We start from the raw sequence: 22,584 nt of genomic DNA on the forward strand, positions 1-22,584 counted from the left end.
ATGTCTCCAAATAGACTTCCAACTCCTCCCTTCCTGCTGGAGAGACCCCCCTCCATGAGATGACCCTGGTGATCCTACCATGAATCCTCAGTAGGCAGCACTGTGTATTAGGAAGAGCATAAAGGTCAGAGCCAGTCAGACTGGTAAGCAAAACTCACTGTATGACTTTGATCAAATTAACATCGCTGAGAATCTGTTTTCTCATCTGCAAGATAGATATCATCACCTATCTCATAAGATTCAATGGCAAATCCAATTAAAAAATGGACAAAGAATCTGAGTAGATATTTCTCCAAAGAAGATACACAATGGCCTAAAAGCACATGAAAAGATGCCCAACATCATTAGCCATCAAATGCAAATCAAAACCACAATGAGATACCACTTCATATCCACTAGGATGGCTAAAGTGAAAAAGACAGGCAATAATAAGTGTTGGTGAGGATGAAGAGAACCTGGAACCCTCATACATGGCTGGTGGGAATTTAAAATGATGCAGCCTCTTTGGAAAAGCCTGGTAGTTCCTCAAAAGGTTAAACATAGAGTTACTATATGACCCAGGAATTCTATTCCTAGATATAAACCCAAGAAAACTGAAAACACTATGTTCACACAAAAACTTGTACACAAACATTCACAGCAGCATTATTCATGATAGCAAAAGTCAAAACAACTGAAATGACTCTCAATTGATGAACGGATAAACTAAATGTAGTATAGCCATCAATGGAATATTATTCAGCTAAGAAAAAGGAATGAAGTATTGATACATGCTACAACTTGAATGAACCCTGAAAACATGCTAAGTCAAAAAGAATTCAGCCACAAAAGATCACATATTGTATGATTCCATTTATATGAAGTGTCCAGAATGGGCAAACCTATGGAAACAGAAAGTAGTAGATTAGTGGTTGTCTAGAGCTAGGGAGAGTTGAGAGATGTGGAGAATGATTAATAATGGGTATGGGGTTTCTTTACAGGGTGATGAAAATGTTCTAAAATTGATTGTGGTGATGGTGGCACAAATCTTGTGAATATACTATAAACCACTGAATTATGCACTTTAAATGAGTAAACTATATAGTATGTAAATTAAATCTCAATAAAACTGTTACACTAAAAAATGTAAAGAACTGAGCACATTGCCTGATGTAGTAAGGATGCAATAAATGGTAATAAATTTATTATTGTGCCCTTTCCTCTTCTTGATGCCACTCTAACCATGGCCAGAATCACCTCTTACACTAATACTGAAGAATATGTCTAGCTCACTGAAAGGAGCCCATTTCATACTCAGTGAAGGGTCACAGGTGAGTTCTGAAGGCTAATATCCCAGGACGAAGAGTCTTACATAAATATATAACTCTTGGGGGACTTCCCAAGAGTGAAGTTCTTTAGTGAATGGATGTTACACTTGTCTCTCCAAGCAGAAACCACTGGGGGTACAGTGGTTAAGACTCTGTGCTTCCACTGCAGGGGGCATGGGTTCGATCCCTTGTTCAGGAACTATGATCTCACGTGCCGTGCAATGCAGCAAAAAATTAAAAAATATATTTAAAAAATATATTTATATACATATTAATATAATACACACATATATATATATAAAACTCTTTAAGTAATAAGAAAATAATGGCTTCCATTTACTGAGCACTTACTATGTGCCAGGTACTGTGCAAGGAACTTTACAATTATTTTCCTTGAAAGGATCATACAGGGCTGTTATTATTATTATTCTTATTTACTAAATGAAGCAGCTGGCACTTAGGTTATGTAGCTTGTTTCAGGTCATACTGGTAGTCAATGACTGAGCTAGTCTGTTCAACTCCAAGGCTTTTACTCTCTTCTCTATGTGATATCATGGCTTCACTATTTCTTCCTTTTATTTATCTATGTTTTACCCATTCTTTACAACTCAAGAAGTCTGATTTTCACTGATCTCCCTTTCCTCTCTGCATTCTAGTACTGTCTAGTCCACATCAAATTAGTTAACATTTTCTCTTACATAGTCTTTTGTGTTCTCAGATTGCTTCATGCATACACTCTTGAGCACTGCAGGTGTTCCATAAATACTTCTTTAGTGAATGGATGTTACGCTTGTCTCTCCAAGCAGAAAACAGGTTCTTGAAGGACAGATACTGTGTCTGTCCTTTAAAAAGCTTCATGTAGAGAACGGTCATCTAGGCTGGCCTATGGCTGGAGGGTTAGACCCCGCTTAAAAATGGTTCTCACAAACACCATGCTCTCTGCCCATAGACTGGAAGGTTTCTCCTTAAAAAGAGGACCCTGGCTCACCTTATTATACCTTATCATAGTGTAGCATGAGCACTGGCACTTTCTGTAGTAGGAGCTCAGAAAGGTTTGATGAATTAAAGAGAAGACTGGGCTAGCACTTAGTCTACTGGAGACACATCAAGGGCAGCCTTCCCACTGGGATCCCAAGTCCATCTTCTCTCACTCCAAGAAAGAGAAACGGAAGAGCAGGAAGGTTGGTCTGGAACCTTAAGACAATATGTTGTTCGCCCTGCCTGTGGCCCTAGAAGCATCCTCTCTGGCCCAGGACCCTCCTCTGACCACAGACCCAGGTAGAGCTTTCCAGAGCCCATGTCTCACCTGCACACCATCAAAATCAAAGAGCTGGGCAAACTCTTAAGAATCTGTAACTTGTTCTGTTATCTTTTACTCTGTTATCTACAGACCCATCAACAGTCTGTTTGAACTTCCACTACTTCCCATCTCTCCTAACTCTCAGGGGAATAACATGCTCACAGGTATCTAGAGTCCCTTTGATCTGTCCTATAATTACCCTGATCTCATCTTCTCCTACTCCCCTGCCCCCACCCTGATCCTAACCAAAGCAGTATTCTTTCAGGTCCAGGGATCCTCTGGGCAGGGCTGGCAACAAGAGGAAGGAGTCTGACCTCTCTGCCTCTCAGCAAGCCATGCTACTTGGTTGGCTAAACTTGGTCCCTCTGTGCTCCCCATCTCTATACCTGCTTGCCTCTCCTCTGCCTTTTCTTTAAGATGTTAAAAGCCCGCAATAAAAAACAAATACAAAATGCTGTAATTAATAGCCAATTCCAAGCCAACCCAGCATCTCTACTAATAAACCTCAATACTTGCAAAAAGAACAATAAATTCTGCCCCTCTCTGGTTCTGGGGTGGTCTCTTATATATACTCTGTGTGTGTGTATGTATGTGGGTAAGTGTGTCTACATATATATTTATTTTCCTTTATTTACCATCCAGGGAGGGGCAGAATAATGAACTGCGTGCGTCAGGGAAGATGAATCTGAGATACTAGGGAGCAGTGCGGTAAAAAGATTAAAGTGTTATTATTGTTGGGTTTTTTTCCCCCATGGTCCATTGTGACAGCTCGACCGTCATCTGTAAAAAATGTCTCAGTGAGAGATAATCATCGGAAACTCAATAAAGCGTCAGGGGGAGCCTCAGCCCCCATCAATCACTGGGTGCCTGGAAAATTTCAGCCCTCTGTCTCCCTTCCTGCTATCCATATAAATGTCTCTAATATATTTTTTGTGGTGTGTGGGACCCATCCCTGATTTGGAACTTTTGATGAAAAAATATTTATACACAAAATATGTAAATCAGTTAAAAATCATAAGACTAGTTCTTTGACACCCCATCCCACTTTTTTCTTATTTTCATAAATGTATCGAATTTATTCTTTTTAATAAAACATGTCAACTAGTCTATCTCCCTCTCTTAGTTAAATGTATATATAGATTTGGAGGGCTAAAAGGATGGAAACAATTAACCTAACTGGCTGCTACGCTTAATCTTGAAGTTGACCAAAAGGCCTGATGGATAGACAGTGCATTGTCCATCCTAGTGACTCTGTAGTGGCTGACACTGCTGAGAAATGACATTTAGAACCACTGGCATTGAAGGTGTGACAAGGCTCTGACAATGATGAGGAAGAGGCAGGAACATTATTAAAAATAATAGCTTGCCCAAACAGCTTTTGGCCTGGCAGATCCCCAAGCCTTCCAAGACTTCGGACAAGTCAGAGGTTCTGAGCTAAGTGTGGGGCACATACAAGCTGATATGGTTGCTGGGTTCCTACAAGGGCAGGAGACAGTTCTGCTGGCATTTGGCATCATCTCTCTGCCTCAGTTTCCTTTAGTGCCTACATCACAGGGTTGCTGTGAGCACACAGTAAGTATCAATAAACATAACCTGCTGCTGTAGCTATCATCATCATCATCATCTTACCTATTATTATTACCACTTCCCCCTGCTTCTCTACTCTGGAAGGAATCAGTTCCTGCAGTACCTTCTCCTCTAGGACCTTCAAGACTCCTCTCTGCCTAAAGGATAAGGTCCAAGAATCTTGATTTGGCCCCAGCCTACTCTCTTTAAAGCAGCACCTTTACTGCTCATTACCCTCTAAAATGAATCTTCTGCTGTACAGATGCTTCACCCTAACCAGTTTACTTGCTGCCCTGAAATATGTTTTTTCTGTTTTCCACCCCTGAATATTTTGGACATAACATACCCCTTCTCTGATCACACCCAATTCACATTTAGTTGCAGGTCCTTCCATAAAACCTTATACTTTGAGGCTCAAATATCATTTTACTTCCTGATGTTTCAGACAGAGATTCTCTTCTCTGAGCTCTGATAGTCCTTGTTATCTGCACCTCTGACTGGACCCTTGTCAAACACTGTCTTGGTCATGTCGTCAATCTTTATTGTTATTAATTATCATTCTTGCTGATACCTTATATGTGCATGATATCTTGTATTTTCTCAAATATTTCATAAGTACTTCAATTTGATCTTTATAATAAACCTATGGTATAAAAAGTATTATTCTCTACAGATGAGAAAATCAAGTCTTAGAGAGCTAAAGAGAACTGCCCAAGGTCACACAGTTAGGTGATAGCCAAGCCATTCCTTGGACTCTGAGATAATGTTTGGTTCTTTGCAGATAACAGTTTGCTACCGCTGAAAAGCATTTGGAAGGCTGTGACAGAGACTCTGAATGAAGTTTTATATAAGAGTATGATGAGGACAAAGATGATGATATAAAAACAGAAATTTACATTAATGGAATTCCTTCTATGTTCTACGTTTTAGGCTAGGGATAAATATACTACCCCTAACTCTCCCAATAACCTTTATTTTACAAATAAGGAGATGCAGCCTCTGAGAGGTACAGAAAATTGTTCCAGGTGTCATAGCTACTAAGTGTTCTGTACACCCATAATACCATGGCTTAAGCACACAGATGCTCTAGGAATGAAACTTAAAGTGGCAATAAAAAAGGTCTCTTCCAGGGAGGAGAAGGTCCAGATGAGTTTTTTTTAAAGCAGTTCAAGCACAAGTAGCCTAGATCATCTACTCAAGAGTGGGAGCCTGTTAGAAATGCAGAAATGCAAAATATCAGGTCCTACCTCAGGCATACTGAATCAGAATCTTGGGAGTCGGGGTGTGGCAGGAATCTGTGTTTTAACAAGCTCTCTAGGTGATTCTTAGGTCCTTGGGAGCCTTATTACTCCCATTTGAGTTTGTCTCCAAGGGCGCAGATTCTCTCTGCTTTGCCTGGGTAGGTCTGGACATGCAGTGGGTGCTAGGTGTTAACTTATAGTGAACAGATGAGCTAGGGTAAGACTACTCCTTAGCATGTCCTGGGGAGACGGAGAAATTTTATAGAGAGCAGTTCCATTACCGCTGGCGGGGACTCCTAGCCGTCTCCTGAACTCCAGGGCACTTGTCCACTGGTTTGTGATGTACCAGCTTGCATCATCCTGTCCCCCATCTGAAGATACAGAGATGGGGAAGTCAGCTGGAGCAGGTCAGGACCTGCAGCCCCTGGAGCTGTGGGAAGAGGGCCAACTGGGCTGGTGGGGTTGGCCTTGGCAGGTTCAGCCAGGAAAGTCAGGCCCTCTACCCCCAGAAGGGCCCTGTGCCAACCCAGCTTCTGTACAACTCATCTTTATACAGCCGCCACTTGGAGCTGAGAAGAGAAGCTGATTTATAGCCTGCTCTGGCCACGTTTCTGCCGTGTTTTATTGTTTTAATTGTCTATGTGGGAGGAGCTCAGAGGGCTCACTTGCATTTCTGACAGCCCCAGACACCCAATGTTTATAACAGTTACTTACAAGCAGCCAGCAGCATCCCTGACTGGGTGACTTGTTTACTGTTACGTCTAATCTACTGCCTCCTCCACCTGAGGATTGGGGCCCACCACCCATCAGCCAGCCACAAGTGGAACTCTCCTAGAGTGGGCATGGGTGGGGCTCAAGGCACTGAATGGAATGTGGTCAAGATCAGGGAGTGAGTTGGTAGAGAAGCAGCCGTGATCTCTTAAGCTCCCCTCCACGTGTCCCCTCTAAGTGCCTTGCTCAAGCTGTGCTCCCTGCTAAGAAAATCTTTTCTTTTTTTTCCCCTCCTCTTCACTCTCCAAAGTCCAGCTCAAATCTTACTTCTTCTAAGTACATTACTTGCTCTGACGATGAGCCTAAAGTTTCTAGAACCTTAGAAATCACATGGCTGACAGGAACCTTGGAGGCTATATAATCTAATGACCCTTTACAAAATCCCTGATGGGCGGACAGCCAGCCTCTGTCAGTGCCCCTTGAGTGGTGAGTTGCTCAGTACCTCCAAGGCAGGTTTCCTGCCTTACACTGATCCAAGACCCAACTCTGTACAGAAATTCTTCATCACATGCTACTGTGCTTTACATGTATTTATTTCTAGTCATCCAAACAACCCTTTAAGATGGGTATTGTTATCCCTATGTTACAGATGAGAAAACCTAAATTCAAGGACCTTAAGCCACTTGCTTAAGATCACACAGCTGGTGACAGAGCTTAGAGGACCCATTACTTCCTGGCACTGAAGACTGACCTTTCTCCAGGATACCGCTGTGCCTCTGAAGATGCCATTCTGAGAACTGGAGAGAATGGACAAAACAGTCAGACCAATAAGGCCAAGCATCCCTACATCACCTGCACCAGCAGACCTGCTCTCTACCCAGAAACACCAACCTTGACAAGAGCTGAAGATACAGTAATGTGCCAGTTGAGCAGGCTTCTTGCTAGAGCAATGCCAAATGTCAAACAGGAGAAGGGTTTCACTAGAAATGGGGCAACCGAGAGCCAAGTCTCAGCAAAGAGGTTTCTTTCCTCTCTAGGCTGTGCCCATTCTGAGCAGGCAGAACGGATATAGAGCCTCTCTGAGAGAAACTTCTCTGATACCTTTTGGTCTCCTTGCCTGGATCCTCTTTCCTCCCCACACCTTAAATGCTGATACCCTGAGTGAAGGACTTGTCCTCCTATCCCTTCCCTTTAACTCTTTTCCTTAGGCAGTTTCAGTCACATTCATTGTTTTAACTACCAAGCAAATGCTGCCAGACTTCTTTGAACTACAGACCCACTCATCTAACAGTTCACCGAAAGCAGAACCCGAGGTGACAGATGGGTGCCTCCTTTTCCATCAATTCCCACATTCCACTGAATATTCCACCTCCTCCTAATATTTTTCTAATACCTGTTCTCTCCATTCCCAAAGATTTCTTTTAGAAATCCCCAGAAATGAGAAATGCATTTTGAGGGAGAGGAGCATGACTTCTCATCCAATTCTCAAAGGGATCCATCATCCCCCAAACATTGCTAATCTCTCCTCTCCAATTCATCCCCACCCCATCAGAATGGTCCGTCTAAAATGCTAATGTAAACTGAGCATTCTCCTACTTAAAATCCTTTGATGGCCTTCAGAAAACACTATGAGCTCCCTAGAATTGCCTTTCAGGGTCCTTCCCACATAGAACCCTGCCTCCCTCTCTGGTCTTACTTCTTGCTATTCTCAGTACTGTGGCAGATGATTCCAGTGGCTGTCACCTATCCCATGTCTCTGCATGTGTTATCCCTTCTACCTGGAAAGTCCACCCCTCTTAGTCTGCCTGGCAGTCTCTGACACATCCTTAAGACCCAGTTCAAAGTCACTTACCCTGTGACACTTCCCAGATATCAGTCTGCCTTCAGATAGAGGGCATCACTACCTATACCAGTGCTACCTATATCCTTTGTACATCTATCAACCTTTGCATTTATCATTCTGCACTGTGGTGCCTGTTCACAGGTCTGTCTTCTTACTCGACTGGGAGCAGATCATATATATTGAGGGGCTAGATCATATATATCCATTTTTATTTATTCCCAGCATCTGGCAGAGTGCCTGACACTCAGTAAGTGCATGCTCAATTATAAATAAACAAAACTAATAAGCAATTACAACCGTAGAGTACTCTACAATTCACACATCACATACTTTATCTCTTCATCTTCACATAATACTGATAAGGTAGACAAGGGATATATTATGGGGGTTTAGGGAGGTCTTGCCAAAGTCACAAACTACAACTAACTCTTCCCTTCAGTACTGAGCACAGGCTGAACCCCACAGAAATATCTATTAGAAATTTAGTGAACTTGATGGACTTTGGCACTGACTTTATGCTTTGCTTGTGTTTTGAAGAACTTTGCTGAGCTTGTGACTTTCCTGTGAATTTGCCTAGACACACTCTGGACAAGGGGCTTGTACCTCATCTTCTACTTAACCTCCTCACACATCCCCAAGTCAGGTAGCTTCCCATGAAAAAGTCAGTCCAATCCAAAGAAAAAAAGAACCACAGGATTCTTTTGTTTCTGTCTACTTCAGCAGGGAGAATGACCCCGAGCTGGGTACAGTGACTTGCATACAGTGGGCAATCAATAAATACTGGTTGAATGGATAAATGAATGAGGTATCTTTAAATGGAAAAAGGAAAAAAAAATATGTTTAAGAAGGAGTTAAAGGCTTAGACTGGTAAGGAGAGGAGAACCCTGAGACGATTTTAAAGAACTGTCACTCTCCAGGCCCGGAGTCAGAAAGCAGAGCGTATGAAGTCAGAGAGCAGAGTACATCCACACTGATACATCAGGGAAAATCGGCTGAGCTGCCAGAAAACTGTGGCCGGCAAAGGTAGTCTGAAATTCAAAAAAGAGAAAAAGCTACAGAGAGAGTTAGATCTCACAAGCCACAGAGCAGTGAGTTTATCAATGATTGTTTATAAAATTTATTATTTCAATCTAGAATTTATTTTTAATGGTTCTGAAACACTTAGGTGATTACTGGGTACCAGTATGGGTTCGCTAAGGATAAGACAAAACCACGCCAGAATAACCTAATATCCTTTTGGGAAAGGATTACTGAGCAACAAATTAAGACAAATGTTAAACATGTTTTTATTTCAGCAATAAATCAGAGAAAATCTCTTAAAATTTTGTGGACAGGATGAAGAAATGGAGGCTAGAAAAGAATGAAGTTTGGTGGATCTACAGCTGTGACTGTTGAGTAATACTTCTAAATTGTCCTGATCATGAGCTCCAGGGCTCTGTACTTAATAGAGTCCTGTAAACATTTTAATCAACGACTAGCACATGAAGTACATGATGGCAGGGATCTTGTCTAACTCACCAGTACCTAGATCAATGCCTGCTAGATAGGAATGTGATCAATAAAATTTTGTAAAATGATTGCTGAATAAGTAACTGAATCCATAGAAAGCCTATTTGCTAACTTTGCAGATCATATAAAATAAGAAGAGATAGTTAATATTTTTATCTTTATTTCATGAGAGATACGCTAGCCTATTCCAATATTTTTGTTGTCTACCTACCTAGAATATAGGCTGGCTAGCAAAAGCTAAAAAAAATTCAGAGGAGGTTGATGAAAACAGGCAAAGAAATGGAAAGGAAGCAAGGAAGGGAGGGAAGGAGGGAGGAAGGGAGGGAGGGAGGGAAGAAGAAAGGAAGGAAAGAAAGAAAAAAGGAAATATCTAAAACATGGTTGGCAAACTACAGCCTATGGGCCAAATCCAGCCTGCTGCCAATATTTGTAAATAAAGTTTTACTGGAACACATCCACACACTCTCATTTATGTATTGTGTTCTGCGCTACAGTGGCCAAGCTGAGTAGTCACAGCTAAGACCAACTGGCCCACAAGGCTTAAAATGTTTACTATCTGGCACTTTCCAGAAGAAGTTTGCTGACCACTGATCTAGAATGTTGAATATGAGGATCAACCTGGAAAGCTGAACTATTAGAACACAAAGGTACAAAACGTGAAAGGCACGGGTGGGGACTGGTGTGACAGCAGAGGTTGGATTAGACGGCTTCACAGTTCTGAGATTCTGTGAAATCAAAAATGCTTACTGGACCCTGTTGGGATCCCAAGAACAGATAAGAAGGCACTCAAATAATCCCTTCCCTTCTACCTGGCCCTGCCCTCTCAGCAAATGCTCCTCCTTGCTTTTTGGTGAGAGCACCTGAACAGAAGACAGAGCTGAGGGTGGCAATGCTATGTCTTAGTGAGGAGAGGACAGCCTATAAGGTGAGTCCCCACACATCAGGCTGCAAATATAGGGCAAGTTTGGTACTCATGAAATTCTCCTCTGTTGGAAACAAAGTGAACATGATTCCCCCAGCTCAGTGGGGAATCCAAGGAGGCATAGGTCAAGGCCTGAACATGGAACTGTCAGCTGACGAGGAAAGAAAAGACATATGAGCAGATCAGAGTTCAAATAACCACATAAAGGGCCAAGATTTAGAGAACATTCAAAAGAGCAGCTGAGGGCAGGTTGCAGCAAAAGTTCCATGGAGGATCTAGTCACAGCAAGCGAGCTTGATAAAAGGAGCAGGTTCAGAGAGGTGGAGAGGCAGGGGGAGGGCAACTTCACACTGCAACTGGGTAGCAATGCTCTGATGCTCTTGACATTTCTCTCAGGCTGCTGATTTGAGAAACCTTGCTGGGGCAGCAATGACACCTCTGCCCTAGGCTACCACACCCACGTCAGTCTGGTAGCCTTGCTGACAGCTCTGAGGGCTGAGCACACTGCTTCCCTCTGCTGAACCTTCCCTCAGGTCAATGTTCTGACCCTTAGGCAATCAGCAAGGCTGTCTGTCCTCCTGGCATTACTGCCAACCCTAAAGTAGCCACTGCTCATCTGCCCTGCTGCTGGAAAGGGAGGGGAATCTCAGCCTCTGTGAGTGATCCAGGATAATGGGCGGGCAGCAGAGCCAATCTGGACAAGCAAAGCTCAAACGTAAAATATTCATCTCTGTCTGCAGTCAAAGCAACCTACCCTCTTCTCAACCCTACTTTTGAAAAACTCACCAGAGGCAATAACGGACTAACTTGCCCAGGTACCCTTCAACGGACACGTGACCAAGCCCTGGTAGGTGCACACCGCCTCCTTCCTCTGAGAAGTCCAAGCAACCACGCACACAACACCCCAGGGAGGCACTGATGACCACCCCATTTTACAAGCACAGACAAGGTCCACTCTTTGTCCTGGGTCATTCAGTAAGTTGAGGGGCCAGTCCAGAGAGAGGATTGTATTTCACACAGAAGAGGGGAAAAAAACAGTTGAGGGACTTCTGAGGCTGAGGAAACCAGTGAGGCTGCTTTCTAGTTCTGGGGCAGGGCTGGGACAGGGTAAGTCTGAAGAAAGTAGAGGAAGAATAAATCCACATTCCACACAGTTGCCTTAATTATTTTATGGAAACCTGCTCCACTGTCCACTCATCTGAGACTCCACAGATTGAGGCACTTTTGGGAGAACACCAGTTAAAAGGTTCTTCTACCCCTCCACCCCGGTTATGAAATTGGGCCTCTATTTTATTCCCCAAGACTTGAAGTGACATAAATTATAGAGCCAGAGGGGACTGTGAAGGGCATCTGTTCCAAGCCTTCTGCGCTCTCTATGAGTTCCTAGAGGATGAGGGACTTGCAGGCTCTCACCCTGAGTTGCTGGTAGAGTTGGCACAGAGCACGGCTGCCTGGAAGCCACAGGGAGGAGAGATCTCAGAACAGCAGGGTAGCCCACACTTACCTTCTAAAGAATGGATTCCCTGCTCCTTGGCAGTCTTGTAAACACTGCTGAAATCATCCCCGAGGTTTGGGTCAGCACCAGCTGCAAGCAGGACCTGCACCACACTGGAAGAAATCAAAAAGACACCAAGTGTCAAAAACAGGAAAGGCTGAGGAAGTAGACACTCAGATTCTGAGGCATGTTTGGGGACTGGATCTGCCTCTGCTCATGTGAGTGGTACAGTGGAGAGAACATGAACTTTACGAGCATCAAAGACAAGGGTAGGAAAGTTGGCTCTGAAACTTTACTGGCTGAGAGGCTCTGGACACGTTATCTAACGCCTCTCTAAGGCTCAGTGTCCAAGACAATAAAATACGAAGTGTTTATTCATCAATTACTTATCAAATGCTTACTATGTTCTAGTCACTGTTCTAGGTGCTAGTGTCCATGCCCTCAAGGAGCTTACAGTCTCTTCTGGGAAGGACAACAAATTAGCATAAAATTACAGCGAAGTGTGATAAAGGCTACGATGGGAGAAGTACCATGTATGGTGGGAAACTAAGGGAGAGGATCAAGAAAGGCCTCCCAGAGGATGTGGTATTTAAGGTGTTAAAGACTTGGAAGGCTGAGAAGCCAGATCTGGGTTGGTGAAGTGGGAGGACCCAATGCATTTACAAATCGGAGGCAAAAGAGCACGAAGCTTCACCTGAAGAAAGCAGAATTGGGGATTTCCCTGGTGGTGCAGTGGTTAAGAATCCACCTGCTGATGCAGGGGACACAGGTTCCATCCCTGGTCCAGGAAGATCCCACATTCCACGGAGCAACTAAGCCCATGCGCCAAAACTACTGAGCCTGTGCTCTAGAGCCCGTGAGCCACAACTACTGAGCCCGAGCGCCCAGAGCCTGTGCTCTGCAACAAGAGAAGCCACCGCAATAAGAAGCCCGCGCACCGCAATAAAGAGTAGCCCCCACGGAATTCCCTGGTGGCACAGTGGATAGGAGTCCGCCTGCCAATGCAGGGGGCGCGGGTTCATGCCCCGGTCCGGGAGGATCCCACATGCCGGAGCAGCTGGGCCCGCGAGCAGTGGCTGCTGAGCCCACGCGTCTGGAGCCTGTGCTCCATGACGGGAGAAGCCACAGCGGTGAGAGGCCCGCGTACCGCAAAAAAAAAAAAACCCAAAAAACAAGAGAGTAGCTCCCTGCTCGCCGCAACTAGAGAAAGCCCACGCGCAGCAACGAAGACCCAATGCAGCCAAAAAAAATAAAATTAAAAAAAAAAAAAGGTAGAATTGGAGTAGAGGATGTAAGGGGAAGAAAAGTGGGGAATGAGATAAGCCACTGAAGGGATTAAAAGGGAAGTGACGTGGCAACACATGCTTTTCCTCCCCACTTCAAGATATATACATTAAAAAAATACAAATCATATAGAAATATTAAATTGAAAAATCTTCCCTTATAGCCATCTCCTTAATCTAAATTCTAAGACTAACCACTATTTATAGTTTGGTGTGTTTCCTTCCAAATCTTTGCTATTAGAAGAATCACTCCTATAGCTGTGTGAGAATGAACTGGAGGGAGTAGGACAAGAGGCAGGAGCCTCCACAGTGAGGTTAAATTAGGTGAATTTATATAGCACCAAGTACAGTGCCTGACCCAGGAATACTCCATATATGTTAGCTTCCCTTCTATCATGTAATGTTCCTGCTAATACTTTCCTTTTTTTTCCCTAATAAAAAAAGGTTCGTGTTCACTATAAAAAAAACTCAGAAGATATAGCTAATCAAAAAGAAAAAAGTTTTAGAATATATAACATCTTTCCATTTTTTTCAATGTATGCACATTTTTATTTACCAAAAATTGGATCATATATAAACTCTCCCTAAACACACACATACCTCACCCCCTTCCATGTCTTAAATATCTGTCTATCACATTGTTTTTAATGACTGCACAGTATTCTACTAAAAGGCTAGTCTATATTTAGCTAATCCCCAATGGTAAAACAATTAGATTATTCTTAATATTTCAATAACAATCTCTATTTCCTTTGCATAAATTCCTAACAGATGAATTTCTAGATCAAAAGTATAAGCATTTTTAAGGATTTTGATAAATGTTACTAAATTACCTTTCAGAAAGATTGTACCGATTTTTATTTTTACTATCAAAGGAAGAAGGATGAGAGCAACCGCTGTGCCTTTCTTTCACCAAAGCTTTTTCATTATGTGTTAATCTGGACACAGAAAATGGAATCACACTGCTGTTTCAACTTGCATTTCCTTGATTACTAGTGAGGCTGGACTTAAAAAAAATGTTTAGCAATCAGTTGTGTTTCCTTTTTCATGAATCACAATTATCAATTTTGTTTTTATTTTCAGGCATAATGTCCTTTGCCTATTTTTCTCTTAGCATGTTCATCTTTTGCTCACTGGCCTTCAAAACTATTAATGCTTTTGAAGGCATAAATGGCAAGCATTAAAAAAAATTACTCTAGGGAATTTGCTGGTGGTCCAGTGGTTAGGACTTGGCACTTTCACTGTCAGGGCCCGGGTTCAATCCCTGGCTGGGGAACTAAGATTCTGGAAGCCTTGTGGCCCAGCCAAAAATAAAAATAAATAAAAATTTAAAAATCACTCTATCATAAATATTAAAAAGCCAACCTACAATTTTAGTTTCTCTCCTTTGTTAGTTTTTCAATATCTGTAGCCAGCAGTATTGCTGGTTTTCCCTGTATCAACTGGTTTGAGTTTCATAACCTTCAACAGGCACAGGACCTGCCCAATTATTTGCTGAACGGATGAATGAATTTCAATAACTCCCATGCACACAAACACACAGTCCTCATAGGTAAGTCAAAGAACCAGAATCTATCTCCCACATAGATGGGGTTCTTCTACATCTGATCTAACATGGTCAAGTGAGCCTCCTGTGCCTATTCCCCTTACCTAAAAGGATCTTAAGAATTACCTTTTACAGGTAATTTATCTAGGATATGAATTATGATCCCAAAGAGAAATAAGAAGGGTCTCTAAGCACCTAAAATCAATGTCTAAAACTCAGATATTTAACTCACAGCAGAGTCTGTCAGGTTTTCACTTGGAGACTATTTGCTCATAGTTTACACATAATTTGGATTAAGACTGGCATTAGTCTTCCTGCTTGCCAGAAGATTAAAAGAGGGTTCAAAAAGGCTGTTAGAGATGGGCAACTACCTGCAGGCAGTGAGAAAAATATCTGATAGAAAGGGATGTAGTATGGTACAGAGGTTAAGAACGCTGGCTTTAAAATCGGAGACAATATGAACATCAACATGAATAAAGACATTAATGGATTATCACCCATTGGGTACACTAAGATTCCAAGAGTCCGTATTGAAAATAAATGAATAAGTCAATGGGAGAGACGGGAAAGCTCTTCTTTATTGTAGAATGACAAATAATAAATGTAGAACAAATGATGAAATTAGAAAATCATTTTGCAATCATAATTATCAGGGATATTAAGAGTATGTAGCTCAGATTTCCCTGGTGGCGCAGTGGTTGAGAACCCGCCTGCCAGTGTAGGGGACACGGGTTCAAGCCCTGGTCCAGGAAGATCCCACATGCCATGGAGCAACTGGGCCCGTGCACCACAACTACTGAGCCCGTGCTCTGGAGCCTGCAAGCCACAACTACTGAAGCCCGCACGCCTGGAGCCTGTGCTCCGTAACAAGAGAAGCCACTGCAATGAGAAGACCACGTGCCGCAACAAAGGGTAGCCCCCACTTGCTGCAACTAGAGAAAGCCCGTGCGCAGCAACGGAGACCCAACGCAGCCTGCCCAAGTAAATAAATACATACATACATACATAAATGCTGATGAGTACTGTGATACTCCTAAAGAAGGTTATGGTATGCAGCACCCCCAAATTAAAAAAAAAAAAAAAGGAGGAGAATCTAGCTCATATGACTCTGTTTGTGTATGTAATGTGCTTGTACAGTGCCTGACATATAATAAGTGCTCAAAGAACATTAGTTATCATTACTATGTACCTGACCCCATAGCTGGGCTGTGGGAAAGTCAAGAGAAGTTTGAACTAAGACACAAATTGGGAAGACAGCATGAAATTTTATAACAAGTATAGGGAGACGTGGGTTCAAATCAAAGCTCTATCATTTACTGACTGTGATCTTGGACAAGTTACTATACCTCTGGGACTCCATTTCCTTACTGGAATAACAGATAATGATGCCTCCCTTGTAGGTTATAAGTATGTAAAACCACAGTGCCTGGCACATCAAAGGAGATCCACAAATATGAGCTCTCTTCTCTGTGTCCATATAATCTTAGTGATAATAACACAAATCTGGGCTGAAGTGGGCTCTAGATATATACCTAATCACCCCCAGGACTCATGCTGGCATAGCCCTGTGTTAAGAAGGCAGCTCTTGGGCTTCCCTGGTGGCGCAGTGGTTGAGAGTCCGCCTGCCGATGCAGGGGACGTGGGTTCGTGCCCTGGTCTGGGAAGATCCCACATGCCGTGGAGCGGCTGGGCCTGTGAGCCGTGGCCACTGAGCCTGCATGTTCGGAGCCTGTGCTCCGCAACGGGAGAGGCCACAACAGTGAGAGGCCCGCGTACCGCAAAAAAAAAAAAAAAAAAAAAAAAAAAGAAGGCAGCTCTTCTAGTCATGTACCAAAATGTTCATTGCAGCACTATTTACAATAGCCAGGACATGGAAGCAACCTAAAAGTCCATTGACAGATGAATGGATAAAGAAGATGTGGCACATATATACAATGGAATATTACTCAGCCATAAAAAGAAATGAAATTGAGTTATTTGTAGTGAGGTGGATGGACCTAGAGTCTGTCATACAGAGTGAAGTAAGTCAGAAAGAGAAAAACAAATACTGTATGCTAACACATACATATAGAATCTAAAAAAAAAAAAAAGGTTCTGAAGAACCTAGGGGCAGGACAGGAATAAAGACGCAGACATAGAGAATGGACTTGAGGACACGGGGAGGGGGAAGGGTAAGCTGGGACGAAGTGAGAGAGTGGCATGGACATATATACACTACCAAATGTAAAATAGATAGCTAGTGGGAAGCAGCTGCATGGCACAGGGAGATCAGCTCAGTGCTTTGTGACCACCTAGAGGGGTGGGATAGGGAGGGTGGGAGGGAGACGCAAGAGGGAGGGGATATGGGGATATATGTATACGTAAAGATGATTCGCTTTGTGATACAGCAGAAACTAACACACCATTGTAAAGCAATTATACTCCAATAAAGATGTTAAAAAAATAAGGCAGCTCTTCTATATTCTGCACAAGTTGGCTTGTTTTAAAATCTAAGTGAGAAGGGTTTGTCGATCTAAACTCAAAGGGACATAATTTGGTTAATCCTCAGCTGCTGTGTCCAATCACCATTCAATCACACCCCCTCCCATGGCAAGCTGTCCCTCCAGGCAGCTAGTGTCACTAACTGTGCTACCTGGGCCTCTCCAGGTTCCTGAGTATTGATTCCATCTGTCCAATTTGCAGGCTGCAAGACGTGTCCAAGCAACCAAGTATGCTGCCCTTCGCCCCAAAGGGCAGACAGTGGTCTGGCAGGATGGGGAGAGGAAAGTGACTAGGCTAAGCCCTGGGGCTGCTAACCCAATCAAAAGGAATGGGCAATTCACTTCACAAACTTGGAGGACAAAGAGGGTGAGCATCCAAGCTAGTGACTCATTCTGCAATCCTGGAGAAGACTCCTTTCACTTTTAATTAACTCAAAAGGCAGCAGCCCCACTGTGGGGTATACCTAGGACTAAAGGAACTGTGGCTGCTCAGGCCGAGTGGCACCAAACACCTTACCAGATAGCTAGTAAGCTTTTTTTGCCCAAGAGCTATCTCATACTTAAAAAGCATCTAACCCAGAGTTCCACAGGGATCAGGCCCTTTTTGGAGAAGCCAGCCCAGATCAGGCTAAAGGACTACATGACTATGGTTAGCTCTGATGATGAAAAGAACTTCGTGGACCAATGGGATGTAGGAGGGTAGAAACAGAGTAGGAGGCTAGCCAGGTAAGAGAAAGCTAAGGCAAGGCTCGTGAGAACAGGCTTAGCAGCAGGCCAGGCCCAGGGAGTGTCAAGAAGTTCATAGTCAAAACAGAGCCAAGGGCCAGAGACCAGGCAGCAGAGACGTGAGGCAGAGAGTAAAAAGCCAGGTCAGATGTCAAGGACTAGAGGCAGAGGGAAACAGCAGACCCCAAAACAAGTAAGCAACCAGAAACGAAGAAACACACTGGTATCAGAGGTCAAGACAAGGCAAAAGAAGCAGACACCAGGGGCAGCAGTGAGGAGACTTCGCAAATGAAGAGATTTCTGCCTCTTTGACATTTTTTGCTGAAGCAGAAACAAATCCCCCAATTCAGAACTGTATCTGGGAGAAGGTTACGTACACAAGATGGTGAGTTGGCCCACCTGGCTGACAAGGGGACTACAGGATCTGACGGCACAAAGGGAGGCAGGTACTGCTATCAGAGGTGATCCACCAAAGGAAAACTAGAGCCGCCCCTCTGTTCTGGCATTGGCATACTGGCTGTCACTTGGGAGGTTTGGGTTTAGGTATCACTATCTTAAATTGGAGTAGCTGGTGCTAAATGGGCAGTGAAGTGTATGGGCTAGGCCTTCATGGTCTTAATAGCTGGGTTAAAGGGGACAGAGTACACCATCCCACTCACTTACGTTTTTCTATAACACACTCAAAGGAACTATGCTGACTACTCCAGAGGTTCTCACCAGACAAAGGCTTACAAACATCAGCAATTCTCCCAGCCACCTCAGGACTTGGCCTTTGGTGGTCTGTGGAAAGATATGCCTACCAATGTCAGTATCAACCTCAAAGGCTAGAGATAATCTCCAGATACCCTACTTCCAATACTAATCTGGAGAGTCAGAGAATGTCTACAGCCCAGGAGGATGGTGGTTTAGAGTTGGCCTTTAGTGACTTGGCTCTGGTAGCAGTACTTGCCTTCCTGTGTGTCCATCAGAATCTACTCTGGTCTTATCTCTGCCCAAGTGAGCTGACTCACCAAAAAGACCGGGCTTTGTGAATACTGAAGGTGAAGGTTGTGAGGGATAGTATCCAGCTGACAGGTTGGCAGAGAAGCAGCAATAGGGCCGAGCTAGCCAGGCCAGGGATGGGGGGCACTGCAGGCCTGGAAATCTGGCTAATCAGAAATGGTCAGGTCTTAAAGATTGGCCTTAGATAGGGAGCAGAATGCAGGTCCAGAGCCCGAGACCTTGGTAAGAGTTACACATGTGAGTAGGAGTGGTGAGCTCTGAGCCTAGGCTGAGAGCTGTTTTCTTTCTGCTTATTTTACTGCCTGCTGATACAAGTATCTATTTTCTCAAGGGTACAGTAGGGCTAAGTAGGAGGAAGATAGCAGTCTAATAATAAGAGCTAGCATTTGTATATACCTCCTACATGCTAGGCACTATTTTAAATACTTTATATATACTAACATCTAATCTTCACAACAACCCTATGAAGGAGGTTAAACAGAAACTGAGGGATAAGTAACTTGTCCAAGGTCACTCAGCTGTAAGGAGCAGAGGTGGGATTCAAACCAGGGCAGTCTGGCTACCAAGCCCATGTCCTTATCACTCTGCTACATGGCCTCTCACTTCCCTGTGTTGACTCCCAGGTAGCTAACAGTCTGTAGAAGCACTTCGCCTCAACTCAAGTTTTAGCAACAAGGCTAGGATCAGGAAGCCCAACAGAAAAATGAGGCAAGGATATGAACAGTCAATGCCCAGAGGAGGAAAAAAACAAACAAACAAGATGATTAAATATATGAAGAGATCCTCAAGCTTGTGTGTGATTAGAGAAAGGAAAATTTTTAAAAATGAGATAGCATTTTATTGGGAATTTGGGACTGACATGTACACACTGCTATATTTAAAAGAGATAACCAACAAGGACTTACTGTAAATTAATTAATTAATTAAAAAAAATGAGATAGAACTTCAAGTTAACACACTGGCAAATAGTGAGAACGCTGAAAAATGCCCAGTGTTGGTGAAGACATGCGGATCTCAGATTCTTCATGCACTGCCAGGGGACAGACTGGAGCAGCCATTCTGGAAGCCAATCTTGTAATATCTGTCATGTTAAAGTACCTTACCCTATGACCCAGCACTTTGCTCGTGAGGATATGTATCTCAGAGAGATTCTTACACAGGTCTATAGAGGGCAACATGGGAGATGTTCACCACATATTTTGTGGCAGTGGGGAGTTGAGGCAATCAAATGTCCATCACTGGGGGAACAGGTAAGTTAAATGTGGTAGACACATGCTATGAAACATGATGCAGCAGTCAGAAGCAACAGGCTGGATACACGTGCAGCAACATGAATAGATGATTTTTAAAAAGGGTTTGATTCCCTGCCACCTACTATTATTCATTAATTGAACTTGACCATCTGTTCTAAAAATTTATTCCTTCAGGGAGTCTCTCAATTGCAGAACTCTAATTCCCATGCTGATCTAGTGATCTTGGGGGCTGAAGAATTAAGGACCCAGTGAAAACAATTAACTCCCCGAAGTACACCAAAGGCCATCACGCAGGCCCCTCCTACTGGTTCAACTGGTTAGTGCTCATTCACCTTTAGGGCTCCTCAGTGACATAGTCACCAACTCAACTGAGGCTTCTCCGACTCCCAGCCCGGGTCCACACCCTCCCTCTTTGCACAGAATCCAGTACGTACTCCTGTGGAAGGTGGCCCTCACCATGTTATGTCGTTATTGCCTGTCTACTTTTACTTGCCTTTCCCAGTAGATCACGGGGCAAGAGCCATGTCTCAACCTTCTTTCACAGCTCCTTGCCCAGTGCCTGGATCACAATAAGTGGTCAACAGATGATTTCTGAATGACTGCACGAAAAAATGAAGAATGAATAAATGAAATAATTATTTTATTTGGTGAGAGATGGGGGAGAAAGGTGGAACGCAACTGTCTCAGCCCTGCCCAGCCTTCCCCCACCTGAGGGTCCGAACTGGGCTGCAGGCAGCTTAGCTGTGGAAAACTTCCATCTTCCTCTCCTCAGCACTAGGCCCTTCCTGCCCTCCACTAGGCAGTTCCCAAACAAAGCTGAGGAAAAGAACGGGAGGGTGGTCCCTAAGAAGCAGCTCCTGGGACTCACAGAACTCCCTTTGGAGCAACAGCCCCCACCAGGCGAGTTTTAACTTTCTGATCAGGTTTGTAATTAGATTAGATGTGGGAGCACACGTAGGAAGTTGGCTCACATGGACCTTGATGAGCTCCTGCTTTCAGGACAGTGGGGCGTCACAATGCACAGGAGGACAGTTACATCAATTGGCTTTCTGCTCTCAGTGGCCGGAGGGGCTTTGGATCATCACATTGTTTAGGAAAGAGGGAGGAAACCTGTGGTGTGAGCTGAGGCCTAAGCTGGGCGAGGCGCGTGTCAAAGGCGGCTGGCGAGCAGCTGGAGTTGGTGAAGCAAGAAGGGCAGTGATCCCAGCTCCAGGTCGTCCCCACACAATGTGGAGCTTCAGAAGAAGCTCCTCCGACTCCTCCTCCCCTCTACCCCCCACACGCAAGCATAGGGTCACTGTGTCCCAAGGAAAAGACAAAGAGTTGACCTATTCTCAACCCAGAGCACACCTCGATGAGGGGAGAAAGCAAAGAGGTCACAGGTCAGGAGGTTTGCTGGAAAGTCAAATGAGCTATGGATCATTCAGTCTACTGGTTGGTCTACAGGCGGTCGGGAAAGCGGGGAGGCCCGACCAAAGGAACTGGCCTGTGTTGAATCTAGAGGTCCTGTGGTGTAGAGGCATGAGCTTGGTGGGGGGCAGGATGGGAAGGCAGTTTTCTTTTCTTTTTTTGGGGGGTGGGGTGCAGTTTTCTTTTTAAAGCCAGCTTCCTTGGGAAACAAACTAAAGATTAGGGAGGAAGCAAGGAAAGTACCTGTGTAGAAAATGTGCCCCAGTTTCCTCGAATGAGGATGTTATTTTGTTTACTTCCCTCAAAAGGTAAAGATCAATAATCATAATAAAGCAGCCACGGTGGGTTGAGCACTTTACATTTACTACTCCAGATCCTTATAACCACTTGCAATCAGGTACTAGTCAATTTTACAAATGAATAAACTGAGGCTCAGCGAGATAACATGAGTTATCCAAGTATACACATTAAATAAGCACAGGAATCACGATTCAAATCCATGTGTCTGTCTGGGGCCAAACCCAGTGCACACTCCCCTAAACCACACTGGTTCTCACCCATCTGACCATCCATTAGTCTGTCATAATATCCCATAGTCGCTGGGCCCTTACTATGTACCAGGGACAGTGATATTTTCAGATGGTCATAACAGCTAGCTGGGATAAGAGGGAGTCTGATTCAGAGGGACAAGGGTCAAAATCAGTAGAGGGCTCAGACCAGGTGAGATAATTTGGGCAAGGCTTAAGGAAGACATGGCACGTTAAGCAGAGGGCCAAGGAATCGAGATTACCCATCACAGGATTTCCAGGACAATCCCAATTTCATATACTTAGCCTAGTTCTAAATACACTTCCATATCTTTCAATCTGTGGCTCATAACACACAGTCGCCAAACCGATGGGGCAGTGTGGTCAAGCCCTGGTTATTAGGGATTCTTTCCACAGTATAGGCTAGACTAGGCTCTCTCCAGGCAAATGATCCGTAAGAGCA

General features: G+C 43.9%; 1 protein-coding gene across 7 annotated transcripts in view; it reads right to left on the minus strand.

Annotated features, from left to right (window-relative positions):
- The window catches only part of CLPB (ClpB family mitochondrial disaggregase), a 179,218-nt gene that overhangs the window by 111,026 nt on the left and 45,608 nt on the right, over positions 1 to 22,584 (minus strand). For 6 of the 7 annotated variants that reach the window (XR_009542451.1, XM_060159912.1, XM_060159908.1 and 3 more), the window contains exon 4: positions 11,904 to 12,007. Coding sequence is in view for 6 of the 7 variants with exons in the window: in XM_060159912.1 (XP_060015895.1) it covers positions 11,904 to 12,007 (104 nt within the window). In the remaining variant the exon portion in view is untranslated. Of the gene's footprint in view, positions 1 to 5,695; positions 5,786 to 11,903; positions 12,008 to 22,584 lie in introns of all 7 variants that reach the window. The other variant, XM_060159913.1, reaches the window with a different exon arrangement.

The sequence above is a fragment of the Lagenorhynchus albirostris genome, chromosome 9 (assembly GCF_949774975.1).
Source record: "Lagenorhynchus albirostris chromosome 9, mLagAlb1.1, whole genome shotgun sequence".
NCBI lineage: Eukaryota > Metazoa > Chordata > Mammalia > Artiodactyla > Delphinidae > Lagenorhynchus > Lagenorhynchus albirostris.